General features: G+C 48.0%; 1 protein-coding gene across 2 annotated transcripts; it reads left to right on the top strand.

Moving 5' to 3' along the window:
- The first annotated feature begins 896 nt into the window (after positions 1 to 896).
- Positions 897 to 23,102, top strand: LOC307208053 (uncharacterized protein). Of its 2 annotated transcripts, none has more exons than XM_079962375.1 (6): positions 897 to 1,309; positions 2,299 to 2,810; positions 2,960 to 3,059; positions 16,730 to 16,812; positions 18,283 to 18,412; positions 20,525 to 23,102. In XM_079962375.1, exons 2-6 carry the CDS (start codon positions 2,394 to 2,396, stop codon positions 21,874 to 21,876), a joined length of 2,082 nt encoding a protein of 693 aa, XP_079818501.1. In that variant the 5' UTR covers positions 897 to 1,309; positions 2,299 to 2,393; the 3' UTR covers positions 21,877 to 23,102. The 2 variants fall into 2 exon arrangements, with proteins under 2 accessions (XP_079818501.1, XP_079818500.1); XM_079962374.1 differs by having other exon boundaries at positions 898 to 1,309; positions 20,522 to 23,102.
- The last annotated feature ends 1,194 nt before the right edge of the window (positions 23,103 to 24,296 follow it).

The raw sequence follows: 24,296 nt of genomic DNA, 5'->3' as shown, positions 1-24,296 counted from the left end.
GGCGGGAAGGTAAACGGTGTTTCCGTGCGCTGCTCTGGTTTCCCAGAAGCGGCTTAGTCATGCTGGCCACATGACCCAGAAGCTTATTTATTTATTGAATTCATATATATATATACCCAGGGGTCTCAGGGCAGCTCACAGAATAAATCAAGATACAAAACCACAAAATACATAATAAAAATAAAAACAGCAACCCAATAGCCTCCCCCGCACCCCCCAAAAAACATTTTAAAAGGGCATAGGATGTAAATCAGATCAACCAAAGGCCTGGTTAAAAAGTAACATTTTTGCATGACACCTAAAGGTGTGTGATGAAGGCTCCAGGCGAACTTCCCTAGGGAGAGGACATTCCACAGACGGGGAGCCACTGCAGAGAAGGCCCTGTTCTTGCTTTGTCACCCTCCGGACCCCTCGAGGAGGAGGCACACGAAGGAGGGCCTCGGAAGATGATCTCAGGGTCCGGGTAGGTTTATATGGAAGGAGGCGGTCCTCTTTAGGATTCTGTTATTCCTTCTTCCCCAAACTGCTTTCACTCCTTCCACCCACCAGGTGTGGTATCTGCATTCACAGTGCTTGTTTCTTCCTTGGCTCCTGTTTTAAGAGAGAGAGAAATCATCTTACAGCTTGAGCTGCCAAGGGTTAAAATTATCTGATTTGGATTCCTAGAGAGGATGGAGATTTGGGGAGGGGAAGGAAGATCTACAAAGCAAATGGGTATTTCTGCCCAAAGCCCCTTCTGCCTGGTTCTTGCTTTGGAGGAATGCAGCCTCGGGGTCTCCCCAGTTCGGCATCGGTGAAGATCTGGTGAGCCCCCCTACCTATTAATTTGACTTAAGGTGGAGAGGAGTCGGGAAGATGCAACTGCAATGCAGAAAAAGGGGGGGGGGTCCCCTGCGAGGGGGAGAGAGAGGCCCGGATTTCTGGCTGAATAGAAAAGAAGAGAAGAGCCCGAGAAGAGCAAGCAAGAGCCTCCTCTCCCCATTTTCACCCCGCTTGTGCACCTGATCATCCTTTCACACGAACAGAACACCCGCGTCATGATGCGGGGAAGCGCAGGGCGTGTCGGTCTGCAGCGCGGCGCTGATTGGCGGAAGCGCGGCGTACTTTGTGCCAAGATTCGAATGGGTGCTCCTAACCAACCCACCCGAATCGCGCATCCACTGGAGAAGCGCGCGCGCGCGCCGTTTCAAACGTGCAAGCCCTGACACGCGGTGGGGAGGCCGGAATGCAAAAGTGGGGGAAGCTGTCGATCAGAGGCGGTAGACGCTGATGGGAAGCAAAAGTCCCTGTGCGAATCTGGGCTTTAAAGGTTACAGGGCACGGATTGGGAGAGGAAGTCTTTGTCTGGGGGGTGTTTTGGGGTGAAGGGAAGGTGGAAGCTGGAAAAGAGGAGGGCGCCTAAAGGAGGAAGAGCTGTAAGTGGGAGATCAGAGGGGTGGGATCCTGCATCTTTTGACTCCCAGCCAGATTGAAGGCTTCAATCCACTAGTCCTCAAGGAAAGGAACTCCACCCACAAATCTCTAGTTTCTATATAATTTCAAACTTGTCATTCCCCTGCCATTTCTTTAGGGTGCTAGGGAACTAGTTGCTAACCCAGATTTATCCACATTTCTTCAAGGAAAATCTTCCAGCCCTGAGACGTCATAATTTTCTAACAAGACAATGTCTTGGCGCAAAATAAGAATGGATAAATATGAAGAAATCTGGAACACATATTTAAGCGATAAGGCGGATAGGGGTGGGACGTAGGAGGAGGAGAAAGAGAGGTGGAAAAATATTGTTAAAAAGGTGTAAAGGTAAAGGGACCCCATTAGGTCCAGTCGTGGCTGACTCTGGGGTTGCGGCGCTCATCTCGCTTTACTGGCTGAGGGAGCCGGCGTACAGCTTCCAGGTCATGTGGCCAGCATGACTGAGCCGCTTCTGGCGAACCAGAGCGGCGCACGAAAATGCCGTTTACCTTCCCGCCAGAGCGGTACCTATTTATCTACTTGCACTTTGACGTGCTTTCGAACTGCTAGGTGGGCAGGAGCAGGGACTGAGCAACGGGAGCTCACCCCGTCACAGGGATTCGAACCGCCGAACTTCTGATCGGCAAGTCCTAGGCTCTGTGGTTTAACCCACAGCGCCACCCGCGTCCCTCAAAAAAGGTGTAGTCGGAGGTATATCAGTGTATTCAAATCTGAATTGTCAAATTGTGTTATTATTGTTATTATGATATGTGTCTTTTGCGGTTGATGTTTGTATCGAAAAAATGGTTAAACAATTTTTTTAAAAAAGACAATCTCTTGGCTTTGCAGGTCTTGGTAGCGGTGACTTCAGCCGGCCCCTTGGCTTTGCCTTGTGAAATTGGCAGGAGAGGAGAGAGTGGTTTATCCTGGAAAACAGATTGAAGATGGAGAATCCAGAAACAGCTGGCCGTGAAGCAGGAAGAGGCCCTGGTGCCATCCAGACTGGGGCCAGCGAGGGATTCTGGGAGAGAACCATGCAGGAGATCCTGGGCGAGGCGGTTGTCCTCAGCTCAGACGCTCAGCGCCAGTGTTTCAGGCGTTTCTGCTACCAGGAGACCAAGGGACCCCGAGAGGTTTGCAGCCGACTCCACCATCTTTGCCGTCGGTGGCTGGAGCCAGAGAGACACACCAAGGCTCAGATCCTGGATTTAGTGATCCTGGAGCAGTTCCTGGCTGTCCTCCCCCCGGAGATGGAGAACTGGGTCAGGGAATGCGGAGTGGAGACCAGTTCCCAGGCGGTGGCCCTGGCTGAAGGTTTCCTCCTGAGTCGGGCAGAGGAGAAGAAGCAGACAGAGCTGCAGGTGAGAGAGGGTTTCATCCTGGTACTTGCAACGTGCAGGAGGCTATCCTGGCACTCTTTGCAATTCTCCATTCTGCACTGAAAATGTCCCAAAGCCTCTTGACTCTCCCTTTTTGTCACCCTTCCCCACATTCCCTGTTTCTGGTAAAGGGTCTGTTTTCAGAAGTGGCTCCTGATTTCCCTGACGCAGAGAAGGCTCCGGTGGGTCCCAGAGAAAGCGAGACTGTTCTTGGAGGTGCCACCTCACTGGGTAAGGCTGAACGGGTCATCATCTTGGGCTACCTGCACTTATTTAAGAAATCCAAAGGGTGCCTTTTTTATATTTATATTTATATTTATATTTATATTTATATTTATATTTATATTTATATTTATATTTATATTTATATTTATATTTATATTTATATTTATATTTATATTTATATTTACAGTGGTGCCCCGCAAGACGAACGCCTCGCAAGACGCAAAACCCGCTAGACGAAAGGGTTTTCCGTTTTGGAGGCGCTTCGCAAAACGAATTTCCCTATGGGCTTGCTTCGCAAGACGAAAATGTCTTGCGAGTTCCTGCGGGTTTCCCCCCCTTCCCCCCCTTTCCTAAGCCGCTAAGCCGCTTATCAGCTGATCGCTAAAAGCCGCTAAACCGCTAATAGCGCTAATCCGCTAAGCTGTCAATGGGCTTGCTTAGCAAGACGAAAAAACCGCTATACGAAGAGCCTCACAGAACGGATTAATTTTGACTTGCGAGGCACCACTGTATATTTATATTTGTGTTCTTTGGCGATCATTCGTAGCTGAATAAGATTGTCTTCCATAAACACAGTGGGGTGTAGTGGTTAAGCATGGTAGTCTCGTAATCTGGGGAACCGGGTTCGCGTCTCCGCTCCTCCACCTGCAGCTGCTGGGTGACCTTGGGCCAGTCACACTTCTCTGAAGTCTCTCAGCCCCACTCACCTCACAGAGTGTTTGTTGTGGGGGAGGAAGGGAAAGGAGAATGTTGGCCGCTTTGAGACTCCTTCCGGTAGTGATAAAGCGGGATATCAAATCCAAACTCTTCTTCTTAACAGTGAGTCCGTAAGTGACTCTGGAGGCCAATTCTGGATCCACACATCCTTCCACAGTGGGAACATAGGTTTCCAGACAGGAGTTGATCATGGTGAGGGTTTGCCAAGCGTGCCTTCCTCTTAGTACATTTCTCCCTTGGCGTCCTGAGTTCAAGTGTCTTCAAAGCCCACAACACCTTTGGTAAAGGCTGCTCTCCAACTGGAGTGCTCGCAGGCCAGTGTTTCCCAGTTGCGGTGTTTATACTACATTTTAAAAGATTTTTCTAGAGAGAGTCTTTGAACCTCTTTCGTTGACCACCGGCATTACACTTTCCTTTTTAAAGTTTGGAATAGAGTAGTTGCTTTGGAAGACGATCATCAGGCATCCGCACAACATGACCGGTCCAGCGAAGTTGATGTTGAAGAACCATTTCTTCCACACTGGTGATCTTTGTTTTTTTTAAAATAATATTTATTGCTTTTTTAAAAAGGAAAAAGAAAGAAAAGAGAGAAACAAAAAAAAAGAACAAGAACAAGAAAAAATAATACAATACAATATACAAAACACAACCTCAACACCTCACCCAACATAATAAACTAAACAAAACAAAACAAAAAACAATTTAAAAACATACATCATTCCTTTTCCATATTCTAACTTTCATTCCCTTATAATCATCGACCTCCTCTCACCTCCCTCTTTGTATTGCATTTCCATTAATTGTTTTAGGAATTCCTTTCCATCTTTCTCCATTTTCTATCATATAAATGTCTTAACATATTTTTAATCTTATTTCCATTAAAATTGGTATACTTATTTAAACTTAACTCCTTATAGCATTTCTACTAAGGCCATAAGAATTCATTCCAACATTTTCCTGTCACTCATTAATTTTACAATATTTCTATATATAGACTTTAAATCTTCCAATCTTCTTCCACCATCTCTTCTCCCCGGTCTCGGGCTCTGCCAGACACTTCCGTCCACTCCATACAGTCCATCAACCTGGAGATCTTATGTCCGAGGCTCTTAACTCTTTTCCACATCCCTTCTGCAGTTCTTTATATTCTTTGATGCTAAAGAGCAGATCTCGAGGAAACTCCATTCCAACAACACCTCCATTCCCTCTCGACAGGTCAGCCAAATTTCCACAATTAAAGTGATGTGTAAAATTTTTCGGAGGCACCGTTGATGGAATCTCTCAAGGAGTTGGAGATGGCGTTTATAAGTGGTCCATGTTTCAAAAGCATTATTGATATTTGTATACTGCCGTTCACAGCAAAAAAATAAATGCAAAATAAGAATACAAAATGCCTCACTAACTAAAACAAACCAATAACCCCCTTCCCACAATAATGTGCTTATTCCAATAATGTGTCTATATATATGGAACATTTCCGCTAAACTCAGGAACTGCACATATGAGTTTTAAAAAAGAAAACAACTCACACACAGCAGCAGCGGCTGATAAATTGCTGCAAAGAGATTTGTTCCAACAAAATTTCACCTTGTTGTTTTAAAAGGAGATTCTTATAATGCGAAACAGATAAAATGCCGCATTATTTATCAGAGAAGCTAGTATTGAGTAATAGTAAGCTCCCGTGAAAATATTTTATTAATGGAGAAGCAACACAAAAGATATCCGGTAAAAATTACAAGAGAAAACAAATCTCCTTGCAGCAATTTTTAAGCCATTGCCTGCAATGGAAATCAACGCAATTATTTGTTTGTTTGCTGCGTTTCTATCCCACCTCTTTCTCCAAGCAGCTCCTCGTTTTATCCTCTCAACAACAGCCCGGCAAGGTAGTGTTGGAATTCTGCCTGGGTCAGAGGAATGTGCCACAGCGTAGGCACCGGCAGATATTCCTTGGCGACCTCCCGGCTGCTACTCCCGTGGCAGATAAGCAGGCGAGGTCTCGGCGATTCTTCTCAGGCTGTGAGAAAAACACACCGTTCCTTCTCTCTCCCCTTTGGTGTCCCCCAGGGAGGGGAAAGAAGCAGACAGAAATCTATTTACATCTTTTATTTCTGTCTTTCACTTCAGTACAGAGAAAACATGTCTGCACTCAACAGCAGTAAGAATAAACTCCTCCCATGTACTTCCAGTACAGGTCATATGACACACACACTGAGCTCACATCCGGTGCTCAATAAGGAGAATGGACTGCCCCTTTGTTTCCATGGCAACAGTCACAAACATCCTGTTTGGCTTTCCAGCCACAAGCAGCTGACTGAGCTGCTAGAGCCTTTGCTTGCTGCTGCATTGCTGCTTTAGAATAACATACTCCCCCTAAAGTATCAATGCGTGCAGCGAGCAAAGCGTCATCCAGAGAAGAAAACAAACAGTTGTTATACTTATAACATTCCCCTGTTGTTTCAGTTCCACCCTTGGAACTACCCGCCACTGGTTTTACCAATGTACCTCTCTGGTTGTGTGACTTCCAAGGAATGAGTGCGTCTGCATTACCTTGGTTAGCAACTCTCTGTTGTGCCTTTGTCTCTGACTCAGACACAGCTTCAATTTGACCTTGGTCGTTTACAACAGCAACACATGCAATAGCTAGGTTTGCAAACTCTTGTGAATACCTCTTGGGTGGTACACCCTTCGTTGCTCTCTCAGACCTACGTAAGAGGTGCTGCTCTCCCTTGCTTTCTGGTTCAGCCTCTGAGCTCTCTGGAGAACCAGTACTAAGCTTAATCAGTGGTTCATCTTCCTCTTCTGAGGGTCTAGTCATTATGTGAGATTTCCTCTCAATGACTGTGACAACTGAGCTGTCTGAGCTATCGCTGTCATCATCAGTACTACTGAATTCAATAAAATCAACATCATCATTGTCAGAGCTGCCTCCAGGTCCCAGCTCACAGAGGACCAACGCTAGGCTGTAGTTATGTACAAAAGTCTTTATTGAGATTCAGTCTCCATTTTAAAGCCGCAGCGTGCAGCTCTACGTCCCGACCTTAGACTGGCGAAGTCCTGTCTGAGTCTCCTCCCCCTCCACACCAGTTTAAGACTCTCGCTTTGCTCCACCTCTTCCTAAATTCCTTTCTCCTCTGGGCCCTCCTGCCCGCTAGGGTCTCATCCTTCCTGGACTCCTCTGACGCTGACCCTGACGATTCTTGCCCCTCCTTCCGGCGGGCTTTAGGACCTGGTTCCCTATCCGGGCTACCTTCTGTGCCGCTCGCCTGTACCTTTGAACTTGGCGCGCGCGCCCAGCCTGCAACTTTCCTCTTAACCGTTAACTCGCTCTCCGATGGAGGCGTGGTCCACCCTGACTCATCTTCTCTTGCTGGTGGTGCATATGTGGGCTCTGACACCTGGGACTCCTCCCCCCCACTACGCTCTGGTGGGGAAGCTGGTCCTGATTTGCAACTGCTGCTCTGGGAGTCCCCGCTGGCCCCTTGCTTCTGGGGTGTCCCCCTTGGGTCGCCCCTTGCCCTGCCCATCGGCGCCCCCTTCTGTGAATCTTCCGATTCGCTGGAGAGGCTCATGGAATCTATCGGGCTGCTGTCATATTCTCCTACGCTGCCCTCGGATTGCTCCCCCTCGCTTTCCATCTCCTCTCCTCCCTGCGCTCCCGCTGAGTCCCTGACATCCATCCCCCCCTCGAAGCCCCCCCTTCCCCCCTCCCCCTCTTCTGGCGTGGGTTCCGGGTGCTCCAATGCTGTGGGGGTGCATGCCGGATACCGGTCTTCCCCCCTGGCATGCTGCCAGTCCGTGACGGGTACATCGACGTCGCTCTCCTCCGCTTCCATCTCGTTGCCGGCGTGCTCGAAACCAGGATCCTCCCCCAACCCGTCCATGCCCCCTTGTTCCCCCATTTCCTCTGGGTAGTCTGCGTGCCAGGGCCCTCTGAGCAGTCTCCTGCGCCACTCCTCCTCGGGTTGAGTGTCCCACCAATAAGAGCGCTCCGCACCCAAGTCTGAGACCGACCCCTCCGGCGAGTTAGTCTCTGGAACCGTCTCCTCAGCCGAGGAGAACCCCTGAAACGTACTGGCTGAGAGTGTGGGGGTGAAAAGATATTCGTCAAAATAATCCTCCGGCATGGGCCTGTGTGGGAAGAGTGCGTGGAACTCGTCTTTGAGGTAGTGCTCCTCCACCGCATAGTACGGCACCCAGCTGTTGGCGCTGGCCGGGGCACCTTCCCTTGCGATGAGATATTCGACTCCCTCTTCCCCCCATCTCGAGTCCAAAATCTCCGTCACCTCGTTGAGTGGCCCCGCCCTCGGCGACCCCCCTGTCATGGGTGCATCTCTAAGCGGACTGGGAGCTGTCCCTGGCTCCTGAAACCTGTGAGGTGCCTTGTAGGGCGTTAGCACCGATCTATGAAAGACCGGGTGCATTCTGGAACCCTCCGGTAGTGTCAAACGGAAAGCCACTGGGTTGATCTGTGCCTCGACTAGGTAAGGGCCCAACTGCTTGTGTCCTAGCTTCTTCTTAGCTAAGGATCTGGCCGGCACTGCCTGGGCCGCTAACCAGACCCAGTCCCCTACCCGTATGTCCTCCCCCACTCTTCTGTGTTTGTCTGCTTGCATCTTGTATACGTGTTTTGCTAGGTCTAACTGTCTACGGAGCTGTTCATGGACCTCCTGTAACTCCTCTGCCAATGCCTCTGCTCCCTGTGGCTCCCCCTCCCCCTCTTTCTCTAAGCCCGGGAAGGTCCTGGGATGTCGCCCGTGGTTGGCAAAAAACGGTGTCACCCCCGTGGACACGTGTTGTGTGTTGTTGTAGGCAAACTCGGCCAGGGGCAGATAGTCCACCCAGGTCGAGGGCTGCTGGTTGGCGTAACATCTCAGGTACTGCTGCATGACGGCGTTGACCCTCTCCGCTTGTCCGTTGGTCTGCGGGTGTCTTGCCGACGCTAGGTTGACCTTGACGTTCAGGATCCCCATCAGCTTCCGCCAGAAACTTGAGATGAACTGGCGCCCCCTGTCGGACAGGATAGACCGTGGCAGGCCGTGTACCTTGAACACGTGGTCTATGAACAGCTTGGCTGTCTGTTCCGCTGTGGCCACCTTCGCGCAAGGAATGAAGTGCGCCATCTTGGTGAACATGTCGACTACCACGAGTACTGCTGTTTTGCCCCTCGAGCTGGGCAGGTCAGTGACAAAGTCCAAGGCTACCCTCTCCCACGGTTCGGACGGGGTCTGCAGCGGTGCTAACAGTCCCGCCAGCGGTCTGTGTACTGGCTTGGCCCTTTGGCAGGTGTCGCACCTCGTGACGTAATCCGCGACTTCTCCCCGCATCTTGGGCCACCAAAAGTCTCTGGCTACTAATTCCACCGTCTTTTCCTTGCCGAAATGTCCGGCGCTGGGTGCGTCGTGTAGCTGTTGCAGTAATCTCGCGCGGAGTTCATCTCCCGGTACGTAGATGGCCCCCTTGCGGAGGAGCAGTCCGTCGCGTATCTGGAACTCGTCGTCCTTTGCCGTGCCGCTGCGCACCTCCTCCATCTTGGAGCGCGCGAAGGAATCTGTTCGCAGCTCGCGCCGTATCGCTTCCAGGTCTACTGTGGCAGAAGCGCATGCCCACGCCTTGGGTGCGAAAATGTGTTTGGCCGCTACCGGTGCTGCTTCCTCCAGATACTGCGGCTTCCTGGATAGCGCATCAGCCATGATGTTGTTGTCTCCGGGGATATATTCTATCCTGAAGTCGAAATCCGCAAAGAACTCCGCCCAGCGGATGTGTCTCTGGTTCAGGAACCGCGCCGTGCGCCAGTACTCCAGGTTCTTATGGTCCGTGCGAACTTGCACCGTGTGTTTGGCTCCGATGAGGAAGTGCCGCCACGCCTTGAATGCTGCATGAATGGCCAGCAACTCTCTGTCCCAGATGGTGTAGTTCTGCTCCGACTTGCTGAGTTTCCTGGAGTAGAACGCACACGGCCTCCAATCCCCTTGCGGATCTCGCTGCAACAGGACTGCCCCCACGGCTCTGTCGGAGGCATCCGTCTCCACCCTCATGGGCTTGCTGGGGTTCACATGCAGCAGTTGTTCCTCGGAAGCGAAAAGACGCTTGAGGTTCTGAAAGGACTGCTCCGCCTGCTCCGTCCAGATGAACTTCTTCTTCTTGGAGCTGAGGGTGTCCGTGATGGCCGCCGTCTGCATAGCGAAACCCTTGATGAACTTGCGATAAAAGTTAGCAAAGCCGACAAACCTCTGGACCTCCTTCCGATTGCGCGGGCTCTTCCAGTCCAGTACTGATCGTACCTTGGCGCTGTCCATGGCGATTCCCTTGTCGGACAGCTTGTAGCCCAGGAAATCCACCTCCGTCATGTCGAACTGGCATTTCTCCAGCTTGGCGTAAAGCCTGTGCTCCCGTAGTCTTTGCAGGACTTCCTTGACATCTCTCTCGTGAGCCTCCTGCGATTCCGAGAAGATCAGAATGTCGTCCAGGAAGCAGACGCACTTCTTGTAGAGGAGCCCCGCTAACACGTGGTGCATGAAGGCTTGGAAGCAGTGGGAGCCATTTTGTAAACCGAAGGGCATAACCCTATACTCATAGGTGCCCAAGGGCGTGAACATGGCCGCCTTCCACTCGTCGCCCTCCCGCATGCGTATAAGATTGTACGCCCCTCGTAGATCCAGCTTGGTGAAGATGCGTCCCTTCCTCACCGTCGCGAGCAAGTCGTCGATCTTGGGCATCGGGAAAGCCGTGGGCTTGGTTTTTGAATTTAAAATTCTGAAATCAACTACAAGCCTCTTCTGGGGCGTGTCTTTTTTCTTCACAAAGAACACAGGACTGCCCCCCACTGCTTTGGATTCTCGGATGAATCCCCGCTTCAAATTGTGATCTATGAACTCCCTGAGCTCTTGCAGTTCGTCTTCAGACATGGAGTACAGTTTTCCGGTCGGCAGCGTTGCCCCCGGCAGGAGGTCAATCTTGCAGTCGTAGGGTCTGTGGGGAGGCAGCTTGTCCGCTTCCTTCTCGCAGAAGACCTCCAAAAACGCCTTGTACTTGTCGGGTACCGCTTGCAGCATGCCCAGTTGTAGCTGTGGGTCATCCTCTTGCCCCTCGTCCTCCTGGTTAGTCATGATGCAATGTTCTGCGCAGTAGGAGGAGCAGAAGGTCAATTTACGCTGGTACCATGCCAATGCCGGGCTGTGCCTGTCCAACCAGCTCATGCCCAACACTATGGGCGTGTCTGACAGTTGGGTGACGTTGAAGCTGATGACTTCGCGGTGATTTCCAATGCGCATCACCATTGGCGGCGTTTGATGTACCACCTGCCCCCCCAGCAATTCTCTTCCATCGACTGTCACTACTTTCAGGGGCATCGTGGCAGGCAGGAGCGCTATGCTATGTTGCTTGATGAAATCCACCCCCATAAAGTCTGCATTGCTACCAGAGTCAATGGTAATAGGCACTTCCATGGTGAGCCCATTGGGAAGCTGGAGTGTTGCGGTGAGCTGCACCACTGGTTTGGGCGGGAGGGGGTCTGTGGGCTGTAAGATTCCTGGGGACTGCTTCACTGATTCGTCTGGCTGGGCCCCAGCGGCTCTGCTTCCAGCCAGACTTCGTCGTTTCCCTGCTGCGGTTCCCTCTGCTGAGCTGCTTCTGTTACTTTTGCTGAGGCTGCATTGTGCTTGCGGAGCCTCTGGGGGCACTCTTTTGCCATATGCTGAGCACTTTCGCAGATGTAACACTTCCTGTTCCCTCTAGGAGGCTTCACCTTAGCTGCTCCTGGTGTGAGGGCTCTGGTCGCTGACTGAGCCTTGGCACCACCTATCTCCATCGGCTCCTCTCCCCCTCCCAGTGGAGGCGTGGATTGAGCGCGCGCTGAGTGTCTGGGAAAGAAAGGAGGTGCCCTTGCTGGCGTGCGTCCCCAACGCCCTTCATCCTTGCTCCAGGGACGTTCTTCTAGCCGCACACCAATCGTCAGCGCCTTCTGGACCACTTCTTGAGTGCTCCGTGGCCTCTCCCCCCTTGCGATTTCGTCTTTCACAGCCCCGTTGAGCCCCTCCCAGAACAGGTCCCTGACGGACGCTGAGTCTTTTTCCCATCCCAGCGCGTTGACCAATGCAAAAAAGCGGGAATGATATTGCCTTACAGTGGCTCTGCCTTGTTTCAGACCGTGAATCTCTTTTCTAGCGACATCCACATCTATCTCCGATAAAAAACAATCGTCCATCGCCTTAATGAAGGCTTTTGCGTTTTGGAGGGCTGGATCATTATCTCTCCACAGATTGCGCAACCACGCTTTAGCTTCTCCATGGAGATGCGTTAGTATGAAGCCTACTTTCTCCTGCTCATCTCTAAAGTCCTTCTCCAGCAACTTTAGCGCAAAAACTACGTCTGCTCTGAAGTTAGGATATTGCTGCAGACTCCCATCGAAATGCGACACCAGGCTCCCCCCTCTCTTCCCGAGCCCGATCCCTTCTGATTTGGCTGCCGGTGGCCCCTGTTTAGTCAACATTTCCAACCTGTTTTGCAGATCCTTGCAGACAGCATCTGATTCCTCTTCTCTCCTCCTTGCCGCTCGTATTTCTGCGTTAAGTTGTACCACGGCATCTTGCAAAGCTGCCAGTCGTTCTTCTGTAGTCATCTTGTGCTGCTTTTGTGAGCTCGCGAAGCACCAATCTTCGCCCCTCGCTGCGTCCTCTCACGTTGCGAGGTTCTTTGAAATTTGAGACAGGACTTACTGTCAGAGCTGCCTCCAGGTCCCAGCTCACAGAGGACCAACGCTAGGCTGTAGTTATGTACAAAAGTCTTTATTGAGATTCAGTCTCCATTTTAAAGCCGCAGCGTGCAGCTCTACGTCCCGACCTTAGACTGGCGAAGTCCTGTCTGAGTCTCCTCCCCCTCCACACCAGTTTAAGACTCTCGCTTTGCTCCACCTCTTCCTAAATTCCTTTCTCCTCTGGGCCCTCCTGCCCGCTAGGGTCTCATCCTTCCTGGACTCCTCTGACGCTGACCCTGACGATTCTTGCCCCTCCTTCCGGCGGGCTTTAGGACCTGGTTCCCTATCCGGGCTACCTTCTGTGCCGCTCGCCTGTACCTTTGAACTTGGCGCGCGCGCCCAGCCTGCAACTTTCCTCTTAACCGTTAACTCGCTCTCCGATGGAGGCGTGGTCCACCCTGACTCATCTTCTCTTGCTGGTGGTGCATATGTGGGCTCTGACACCTGGGACTCCTCCCCCCCACTACGCTCTGGTGGGGAAGCTGGTCCTGATTTGCAACTGCTGCTCTGGGAGTCCCCGCTGGCCCCTTGCTTCTGGGGTGTCCCCCTTGGGTCGCCCCTTGCCCTGCCCATCGGCGCCCCCTTCTGTGAATCTTCCGATTCGCTGGAGAGGCTCATGGAATCTATCGGGCTGCTGTCATATTCTCCTACGCTGCCCTCGGATTGCTCCCCCTCGCTTTCCATCTCCTCTCCTCCCTGCGCTCCCGCTGAGTCCCTGACAATCATCATCATCATCAGAATCATCATCATCTCCTGTGGGAAATGTGTGAACAATCACTCTCTCCTGTTCAGGAGCACTCTCTAGAAATTTTGTGAGAATCACCTGACCAGATTCAGACAAAATTACTCTGTAGAGACCCTTTTCATAACCCACAAAAATGCCTTTGGCATTCTTTACCCCACCTGGAGCTTCTGTTCTCACATGAGACCCAAAAACCTTGAAATGGGCAACAGAAGGTTTTCTGTGGAACAGTTTCTCAAAAGGAGAACTTCCCAACTCTTTTGGAAACTTTCTCAACCACGTGTAACAATACGACATCAGCGATTCAGCCCAGTATTCATTTGGCAGATGTGAACTAAGCAATTGCGCTTCCATTCCCTTTTGCAATTCTTTGTTCACCCTAACACAGACACATCTCTTCCAAGCTTCTTCGGAACTAGCAATTCTGTGTCTTATCCCTTTCTTCTTCAGGAACCTCTGGAAATCCTGTAAAAGAAAAATTGGCTTCTCATCTGTGCAAAGACATTCTATGTCAGCATCATGCATATTTTTAACTTTGTCACAAAACTCTTTAAACCTTTCTAAGGCGTCTTTTGGTCTCTCCAAAAGATAAATCCAGACAAAACCTGTGAAAGAATCAACACATATTAGGTAATATTTTGCATTGCCTCTAGAAGGTGCTAGAGGACCAATCACATCAGCATACACCCGCTGAAATGCCCTGTCGACCCTCGAGGTGACCTGCTTGGTGTCCTTCCTGGCTACACCTGCAAAAGAAATCATGTTAGAATTACAATTCATGTAATCACTTTGATCAAAAGTCAACAAATACAGTCCATCTTTCTCTTCGGCAGAAAGGTACAGCTCTCCATCTTTGTAGATTTCACAGTTCTCATCATCATAGGACAGTTTTAGTCCCTTCTTGGCGATCTGCGAAACGCTGAGCAGATTGTACTTCAACTCTGGAACCAAATAAGCATTGTTTATAGTCAAGTTCAGACTTTTAAGATACACAGTCCCAATTCCGGTGGCTTCCAGCTCTTGACCGTTGGCTTGTTGTACAGCGAAGCTTTGCTTCTTAAACGACGAAAATAGCTGTCTGTTTGGGGACATATGAAATGTCGCTCCCGTGTCTATGACAAAAGCGTTTTCCACTTCTGGCTTGGTTCCTTTCGACATCAAGGCCTTTGCAGGCTTCGCCTGTGACTTGGCATGACTTCTGCCTGATGCCTCAGACTTCGTGGAGCTTCCCTTGGCTCCTTTGTTCTGTCGTGGCTTCTTGCAGTTCCGCTGAAGATGCCCAGTTTGTCCACAATTGAAACATTGGACAACGTTCAAAGCTACAGCATTTTCTCCAGTAGCAACAGCAGTGGGGGTGTTAGAACTCCGTTCTTCCCTCCCCCTGTCCTTGACCTCCAGGGCGGCAAGTCTGTCATGTTCACAAAGAACCACGGCAAAGACCCTCTCCGAAGTCAATTCATTGGCTGGGAGGGACCCCAGCTGACTGGCAACGGTTTTGTAAGTCCGATTCAGGCTGTTTATTACCATGAAGCAAAACACTTCCTCTTGCAGACGGAAATTACGTTCCACCATCTGTTGACGCAGATATTTCATTTCCGTCAGGTGCGCTTGAACATCTCCATCAGGCGCAAGCCTCAGGTTGGTCAGCTTCTCAAAATACAGCAACGCTGAAGAACCTGCATCTCTCTGATGTGTCCTTCTCAGCGTGTCCCAAACATCTTTTGCGTGTTCTAAACTTTGTATATGGATAAGCTGCGAATCTGACACACACAGAATTATAGCCGTTCTGGCCTTCACATCCTGTGACTCCCAAGCACGCGTTGGTGCTGCAGGGATGGGGTTCTCAATCACCCCAAACAGTCTCTGATTCTGCAGCAGGGCCTTCATCTTAATGGACCAAGATGCATAATTGTCACTGGTCAGGAGCGGTGGAGAAGGCAAACTTCCCTTCTTTGCATCCATTTTGAGTCCTTTGCCTTTAACTCTCAAACACAAGCCTCTAAAATCCAATAGCTGGCTTGTTTACACTCTTGGCCACCTGGCAGCTCTGACTCTGGCTGCTTGGAAAGTCCCTTCCAACAGTTCGTGAGAGCGTAATCATAACATAGGCTGTTTTTGCCTCTCTGAGGCTCAGCCTGACTGTACAGCCCTTATCTTGAAACTGGCCTGCGTTGCTAAGCAACAGCATTCCTTTCCTTGGACAGGAAAACCACAAGAATGTCTGGAATGCAGGTCTCTTCTCACTGGAGCTGTTTTCCCAAACGCTGCTCCCCGTGAAGCAGAGAATGAATCAATCTGCATTCACACTTCTAAGCATGAAAATTTCATACCTTTGGGATCCGTGGCTGTCAGCTTCTTTTGGTCAGCTTCTGGCTGCAGAGAAACAGCCTCTTGCTTCAGGCTTCCATGGAGCAATGAAAACAGCAGCTCTGCTACTATCTTTGCAGACTCCCATGGATCGTAGCAACCGTCAACTGCTACCACTGTTGGAATTCTGCCTGGGTCAGAGGAATGTGCCACAGCGTAGGCACCGGCAGATATTCCTTGGCGACCTCCCGGCTGCTACTCCTGTGGCAGATAAGCAGGCGAGGTCTCGGAGATTCTTCTCAGGCTGTGAGAAAAACACACCGTTCCTTCTCTCTCCCCTTTGGTGTCCCCCAGGGAGGGGAAAGAAGCAGACAGAAATCTATTTACATCTTTTATTTCTGTCTTTCACTTCAGTACAGAGAAAACATGTCTGCACTCAACAGCAGTAAGAATAAACTCCTCCCATGTACTTCCAGTACAGGTCATATGACACACACACTGAGCTCACATCCGGTGCTCAATAAGGAGAATGGACTGCCCCTTTGTTTCCATGGCAACAGTCACAAACATCCTGTTTGGCTTTCCAGCCACAAGCAGCTGACCGAGCTGCTAGAGCCTTTGCTTGCTGCTGCATTGCTGCTTTAGAATAACAGGTAGGCTAGGCTGAGAGGCAGTGACTGGCCCAAGGCCACTCCAGTGAAATTTGCGGCTAAGTGAGGACACGAACCGAGGTCCCAATCTGACATTCGAGTCGCTGCACCGCACTGGTTCTCCCTTGTTGCCAACATCCCAGAAAAAGAAAAGGGGTCTGACCATTTTAGGAAGCTAAAAAACGGGTGAGACGTTTCATAATCCCAGGGCCAGATTCGACTAAATAGTTGCGTTGGCAGGAGCCATCACAATGGATACTGCCAGCACAAGGGGCTTTCCTTTCTCCTTCCCCACATGCCTGCCCCAAATTAGCTTTGAGTGTGGGGTTCAGGAGAACCCACAGCGCAGGGTCAGGAGGAGAGAGGAGTCTGTTCCATCTGGCTAGCAGAAGTGCTTTTGCTGGTGGAACAATTCCAACTGTGCAACCTTGATCTCCACCCTCGGCGGCCACTTAGAGATGTGTCACTTGAACTCTGGGATGAGCGAGATCACCTTTGTCTCTCACAGGTGAAGGAACGATCCTGACAAGGCCTGCTCAGCCGTCTCTCCTTTATTCCAGAGGGGAAGCAGTCACTGCGACAACAAATCAGGTAGGAGGACAGATCATTTCATTCATTCATTCGTTTGTTTGTTTGTTAAATTCATCAGGGCGGTTCACAACGTAAACTAAAAAATAATAATATATAATATAAATATAAATAGAATGAATATTATTTATATTTATATTTTATATTTATTATATATATGTGTGTATATATATATATATATGTGTGTGTGTGTGTGTGTGTGTGTGTATATATATATATATATATATATATATATATATAGCCCACAAATGCACAATAAAAATAAGAACAAAACCAAACCAATCATCCCCTCCTTTAAAAGGCATCGGATGGATGTCAATCAGCCAAAGGCCTGGTTGAAGAGGAACATTTTTGCCCGGTGTCTAAAGGTGTGTCATGAAGGCACTTGGGGAGCCTCCCTGGGGAGAGGATTCCACAAACAGGGAGCCACTGTAGAAAAGGCTCTGTTTTTGTGTTGCCACCCTCCAGACCTCTCATGGAGGAAGCACACAAAGAAGGGACTTAGAGGACGATATTGGGGTCTGGATCAGTTCATATGAGAATAATAATAATAAAAATTTTTATTTATATCCCGCCCTCCCCAGCCGAAGCTGGGCTCAGGGCGGCTAACAACAATCAAAATAATCCAACGATTCTAAAAACATTTCATTATAAAAATTAATTAAAATCAAATTTATGGCAACCAATAAGCAAAATTATGTGCAGATTGCCAGAGGAGGGGGGTCAGGCTGCGCCCTGACCAAAGGCCTGATGGAACAGCTCTGTTTTGCAGGCCCTGCGGAAAGATGTCAGATCCCGCACGGCCCTGGTCTCTTGTGACAGAGCGTTCCACCAGATTGGAGCCGCGGCCGAAAAGGCCCTGGCTCTAGTTGAGGCCAGCCTAACCTCTCTGTGGCCTGGGACCTTCAAGATGTTTTTATTTACAGACCGTAAGTTCCTCTGTGGGGCATACCAGGAGAGGCGGTCCTTGAGGTATTGTAGGGAGATAGGCTGGGGTCCGCCTAGGTGCCTCTGGGCTTGAAGAAGAAGAAGAAGAAGAAGAAGAAGAAGAAGAAGAAGAAGAAGAAGAAGAAGACGACGACAGTGGCACCTGACATTTAGAAGACATCTGAAGGCAGCCCTGTTCTGGGAAGTTTTTAATGTGTGACATTTTAATGTATTCTTAATCTTTGTTGGAAGCCGCCCAGAGTGGGCAGGGTACAAATAATAAATTATTATTATATTATTATATACAAAAACAAGCTGGCTGCATCTTGCATGTGACAGCCCTTCAGACATTTGAAGATGGCGATCGTATTGCCTCTCAGTCTTCTCAAATATATACTGCCCAGTCTCCTTTCCTTAATGAGCCTTATGGGTTTTGCCAGTAGATGGCATGCCTGCTACCTACAAAGAGGCAAATATTTGATTTTCTTCTGCTTTTTAAAATTCATTTACACCCCACAACTACAGACACCTCTCGTTGTCTCCTAGGGTGCAGGATCCACCTTTGAGGAGGTTGCTGTGTACTTCACGGGGGAGGAATGGGCTGGGCTGGCTCCCCACCAGAAAGCGCTGCATACAGAAGTCATGCAGGAGAACAGCCATCTTGTCACCTCTCTCGGTAAGACACATTATAGGCACATTATAGGTTTTTTTTTTGGCAGAATCTCAATATCTTGGTACCTCAAATCTGCCTTCCCCCTTCTCTAGCAGGGTTGATCTATATTTACCCGTTCAAAGAAATTAACCTCATTAGCAGGGTTATTTGAAGATTTGTAAGCTGAAGCTGCGTTTCGGAAGTCGGACGGACTTCTGGAATGGATTCCGTTCGACTTCCAAGGTACGACTGTACTTTGCAAGGTTGTTATTGTTCTTTACCAGATCTTAACCTATTACAGTATTTGTAAGAATAGATTCCAAATACCATTGAATTTGTCCATGGCAAGTCTACATTTATATGCAAGTTGTTCATACCTTAATAAGAACAAATACAAAAATAGACTTATTTTTTTCGGGTTAAGAACCATTTTATTCAAGTTCGGGATTTTTACATACATTATATTATCTCCTTCCAATTTTTAAATTTCCCGTAGAATTTTTTCCTTTCCCTCCCTTCCCACCCCCATCCCTCATATCCATTGGAAGGGTTCAAACAATTATCCTCAGCCACGGGCATAGCGTTTTTGGTTTCCACCAAATGTCTTTTGTTCCAGTAGTTTTTATCCAATCAAGATAGGGGTTCCATCTGTTCCTTATCGTGGTGGAATTGACCTTCCACGTTGTTTCCTGTGACATGACTGCGACAACGTCCGACTGAATCAGTTCAAACAAATAACTATTCCATGCCTCTACTGTCCATTTTTCTCTATCTTTTCCAACCTAAAGCTATCGTTGCCTTTCCTGCTAATATCATAGCTTTGAAGCTAAATTTATCTCTTTAGCCGTGTTTCCAAGTATACCCACTGTTATGAAATCAAAGTCTATTGAAAGCTTCACTTTAAAAATTTCATTAATGGCCTTTAGGATACAAAAATAGATTTAAATACAAAAAAAAAAAAATTAGAGTTATTGGAGAATATAAGAAGTTATTGAGTGAAACCATTGATCCATCTAGTCCAGTATTGTCTACACTGGACTGGCAGAAGCTGTCCAAGGTTCCAGGCAGGAAGGCTTTTCCAGTCATACCTGAAGATTCCAGGGACTGGACCTGAGACCTTCTTCATGCAAGGCAGAAGCTCTACCACTGAGGCATGGTCTTTCCTCAGAAGTCTGACAGAACAGCTTCGCTGTTGCAATTGGCCCACTGTCTGTTCTTGCTGGTATCACCTCTCCAAACTCATTTCCCAGGATGCACCAGGGCTCCTTCCATCATCCTTCAGTTAGCAGGTAGGGGAATCTCTTTGGACCAGTGAGCCAGGTTGTTATCCGGCTGCACACAGTTTCTATCCAAATGTGATTTTGTTTTTTTGTTTTTTGTTTTTTAATTTTTTTAAATAAATTTTATTTAACATAATTATTACAAAATACAAGCAAAATACATACAAATACATACATACATACATTTTTTCAGATAAGCATACATATATAAAAAAAGAACAAAAAAGGAAGAAAATAAAAAATAAGAAGAAAAATTGGAAGAAGAAGAAAAATTGGAAGAATTTCTTCCAAATTTATTCTACAAATATCTCAATAATAAAATTTCATTGATTGACTTCTATCGCTTACACTGCACTTCCTATATACATTTTAAGCAAGTGGTAGAATTCTCGCCTGCCAAATGCGATTTTGGTTTTCAACGCAGTGTAAGGAGTCTCTATGGGAGTATATTGTATTTAAAAATGGGGTATCAGAGTTTTTAGGGGGGCTAACCAGGTTGGGATAGCTGGGACAGCAGGCTTGTTGGTTTTTGAATGTCTGGTGTAGATTTTTCAATTTTGTTGTTCTGTATGGGACAATGACAGTAAAGATGATCGTATCGTATCTAATTGTTGCATTTGCTTACACAACAACCTTGTGAGTTATGCTAGGCTGAAAGAGAGTGAGCGGCCCAGGATAAACCAGTGAGCTTCAGGTCTGAGCTGGGAGCTGAAACAGTGGTTCTTAGATGTGTGATAGGATTTCCCTCCCATCTAAGCCTTAGCAGTTTTTTCCATTTATCACATGTGGTGGTTTAAGCTGTCCAGTGATTCAAGACTCTCATTTCTTCCTCTCTTTTCTCTCCCCGTTGCAGCAGAAGACATACGTGAAACCATGGCGAAAACAGAACTACCTGGGTTGCCACCAGAACACGGTACATGTAAAGACTTGGAACAGCAGAGAAGGAAAACAGAAACAAATCCGAATGGCTGGAATAAATCCTCTGCTTCTGAAGGCCGCAACTACCCCGAGATTGCAACAGATGAAACAACAGATGAAATAAGAGAAATGAGCAGATGTTGTGTGTATTGGGAATGTTTCGGTTCAGCTCCTCGCGTAGGTCAAAAAACAAACCAGTGCTTAGAAGGCAGAAAGTGTGTCAGTGAGACGATAACTGCAATTGATCAGATGATTCACAAAGAGGCGAAACCATTCCGGTGCACGGAATGTGGAAAGCGCTTCAGTCTGAGTTCCACCCTTGCTTCTCATCAGATAATTCACAGAGCGGAGAAGCCGTACAGGTGCTTGCAGTGCGGAAAGGGCTTCAGCCAGAAGATTCATCTCACTTCCCATCAAAGAACTCATACAGGGGAGAAACCGTATCAGTGCCCGGAATGCGGGAAGAGCTTCAGCGAAAAGGCGAACCTCGCTTCCCATCACCGGACGCACACAGGGGAGAAACCGTATCAGTGCCCTGAATGTGGAAAGTGCTTCAGGCTGAGCTCTACCTTGAGTTCCCATCAAAGAATTCACAGGGTGGAAAAGCCACATAAGTGTTTGGAATGTGGGAAGGGTTTCAGCCAGAAGATTCACCTCACATCCCACCAGAGAATTCACACAGGGGAGAAGCCCTACCAGTGCGTGGAGTGTGGGAAAAGCTTCATTAGATACTCCAGCCTGACTTCACACCAAAACATCCACAAAGGGGAGAAGCCATTTCGGTGCCCTGAATGCGGGAAGAGCTTCAGTCAGAGTTCCACCCTTAGTTCTCATCAGAGAATCCACAGAGTGGATAAGCCGTACAAATGCTTGGAATGTGGGAAGGGCTTCACTCAGATGATACACCTCACTTCCCACCAGAGGATTCATACCGGGGAGAAGCCGTATCAGTGTTCAGAGTGCGGGAAGAGCTTCATTCGAGGTTCAAACCTTATTTCGCATCAGAAAATCCACACAGGGGAGAAACCCTATCATTGTTTGGAATGTGGGAAGAGCTTCAGTCACAAGATCAACCTCACTTCCCATGAAAGGATTCATACGGGGGAAAGGCCGTATCAGTGCTCAGAATGTGGGAAGAGCTTCAGTCAGAAGAGCAACCTTACCTCTCATCAGAGAATCCACACACAGGAGAAACCGTACCAATGCATGGAATGCGGAAAAAGCTTCAGCAGTAAGATCAATCTCGCCTATCATCAAAGAATTCACAGCAATGCTTGGAATATGCAGTAACTCTGGATCATACCGGCAAGCCCACATATAAGTTTTTTCTCCACCGGAAATGTCAATGAGTAATATTTATTTTTGTGAAAGGATAAGAAAACAGACATAAATGTATGAAGTACATATTGCTGTCAAATATAAAGTTGCAGATAGCTCCATGTCCTAGACAATCTAATAACAGAGAAAAATTAATCAGGCCCATTTCTGTGGAAACCCAACTTTCTGCAGCTGAATTTGATTCATCCTTCTCTGTTAAGCAATCCAAACCCTTGACAGGAGATACTGAACTGCCTTATCTTGATTCAGCTAAGCTTCAAAGCTTATCTCTGTTGTAAGCAATGAATCCTTATAATGTGTTATGTTTCGTTCAGGGCCCAATCAAAGAAATAATTGTCTAGTCAAAAAGGAACAGCATGACCTAGCTGATAGCTGTATGTTTAGAAATGCCATGACCTAGTGAAATTAACATCTTTGAGTGCCATCTCTGAGTGGCATGGCCAGAGGCACTTTGAACAACTGCATTTATATAACAATAATCTAAAAGTGACCGGAGTAAAAACACCTGCATGTTTTGAATAAAACACCTGCATGCTTAGATTGAAACTTGCCTGTATATAACCTTGTTATTAGAATTATTGCTTTCTTTTCACCCATTTAGGTATCCTGTAAAATTGGCAGTTGAATCTGAAATATTGTTATTAGCTATTTGATTTCTTACTTGCCTTTCACAATAAGGTGGATTCCAGCAATTAAAATACTGTATTAAAAACAGTTTAAAACCAAGTTAAATTCACAGGAATTGGGGGGGGGGGGGTTCCTGAAAACCTGTATCTCAAATGTAAAAAGCAAAGAGGTGTGTTTTCAGCATATGACATTAACTATACAAGGAATGTGCCTGACGCAGATCTATGGGGAGGGATTTCCACAACCTAGGGGCTGCCATAAAGAATGCCCTCTTGCAGGTCAACCCCTCATCTTCGAAAGGTGGTGGAACAGCCAAGAGGAGCCATTCTGCTGATCTTAACCCAAGAAGGTCTGTGGAGAAGAAGGCAATTTCTCAGATATTTGGGGCCTAAGTCAATTAGGGCATGCAGTGCTGTTAGAAGTGGGTCTGAGACCCTCAAAATAAAATCTGAACAAAATTGGTGAAGCAGCAAAGTGTTTATTGAATATAAAAACGTTCTTGCAAGAGCAAGTGTCTAAAGCAGGCACACCCAAAATTAGCAAAAGATAAGCTTATAAGAAATGGGAGTGCCTGATCACCTCATCTGTCTCCTGAGAAATCTCTATGTGGGACAAGAAGCTACAGTTAGAACTGGATATGGAACAACTGATTGGTTCAAAATTGGGAAAGGAGTACGGCAAGGCTGTATTTTGTCTCCCTGCTTATTTAACCTATATGCAGAATTCATCATGTGAAAGGCTGGGCTGGATGAATCCCAAGCCGGAATTAAGATCGCTGGAAGAAATATCAGCAACCTCAGATATGCAGATGACACAACCTTGATGGCAGAAAGTGAGGAGGAATTAAAGAACCTTTTAATGAGGGTGAAAGAGGAGAGCGCAAAATATGGTCTGAAGCTCAACATCAAAAAAACGAAGATCATGGCCACTGGGCCCATCACCTCCTGGCAAATAGAAGGGGAAGAAATGGAGGCAGTGAGAGATTTTACTTTCTTGGGCTCCATGATCACTGCAGATGGTGACAGCAGCCACGAAATTAAGAGACGCCTGCTTCTTGGGAGGAAAGCAATGACAAACCTAGACAGCATCCTAAAAAGTAGAGACATCACCTTGCCAACAAAGGTCCGTATAGTAAAAGCTATGGTTTTTCCAGTAGTGATGCATGGAAGTGAGAGCTGGACCATCAAGAAGGCTGATCGCCGAAGAATTGATGCTTTTGAATTATGGTGCTGGAGGAGACTCTTGAGAGTCCCATGGACTGCAAGAAGATCAAACGTATCCATTCTTAAGGAAATCAGCCCCGTGTGCTCACTGGAAGGACAGATTGTGAAGCTGAGGCTTCAATACTTTGGCCACCTCATGAGAAGAGAAGACTCCCTGGAAAAGACCCTGATGTTGGGAAAGATGGAGGGCACAAGGAGAAGGGGACGACAGAGGACGAGATGGTTGGACAGTGTTTTCGAAGCTACCAGCATGAGTTTGACCAAACTGCGGGAGGCAGTGGAAGACAGGAGTGCCTGGCGTGCTCTGGTCCAGGGGGTCACAAAGAGTCGGACACGACTAAACAACAACAACAACAACAACAAGCTTATATCCCCTGTACCCAAGTGCAGGTTCCCTCCCTTGTTTCCCCATTGGCTGGACACATGCAAAGTTTACAGCCTGTCACATGGGTAGGCAAACTAAGGCCCAGGGGCCGGATCAGGCCCAATCGCCTTCTAAGTCTAGTCCGGGAACCAGTGTAT

Source organism: Podarcis cretensis (assembly GCF_951804945.1).
Source record: "Podarcis cretensis genome assembly, chromosome: 2".
Classification (NCBI taxonomy): Eukaryota; Metazoa; Chordata; class Lepidosauria; order Squamata; family Lacertidae; genus Podarcis; species Podarcis cretensis.
Note: the sequence above shows the minus strand (reverse complement) of the source record. Positions and strands in the feature narration are given on the sequence as shown.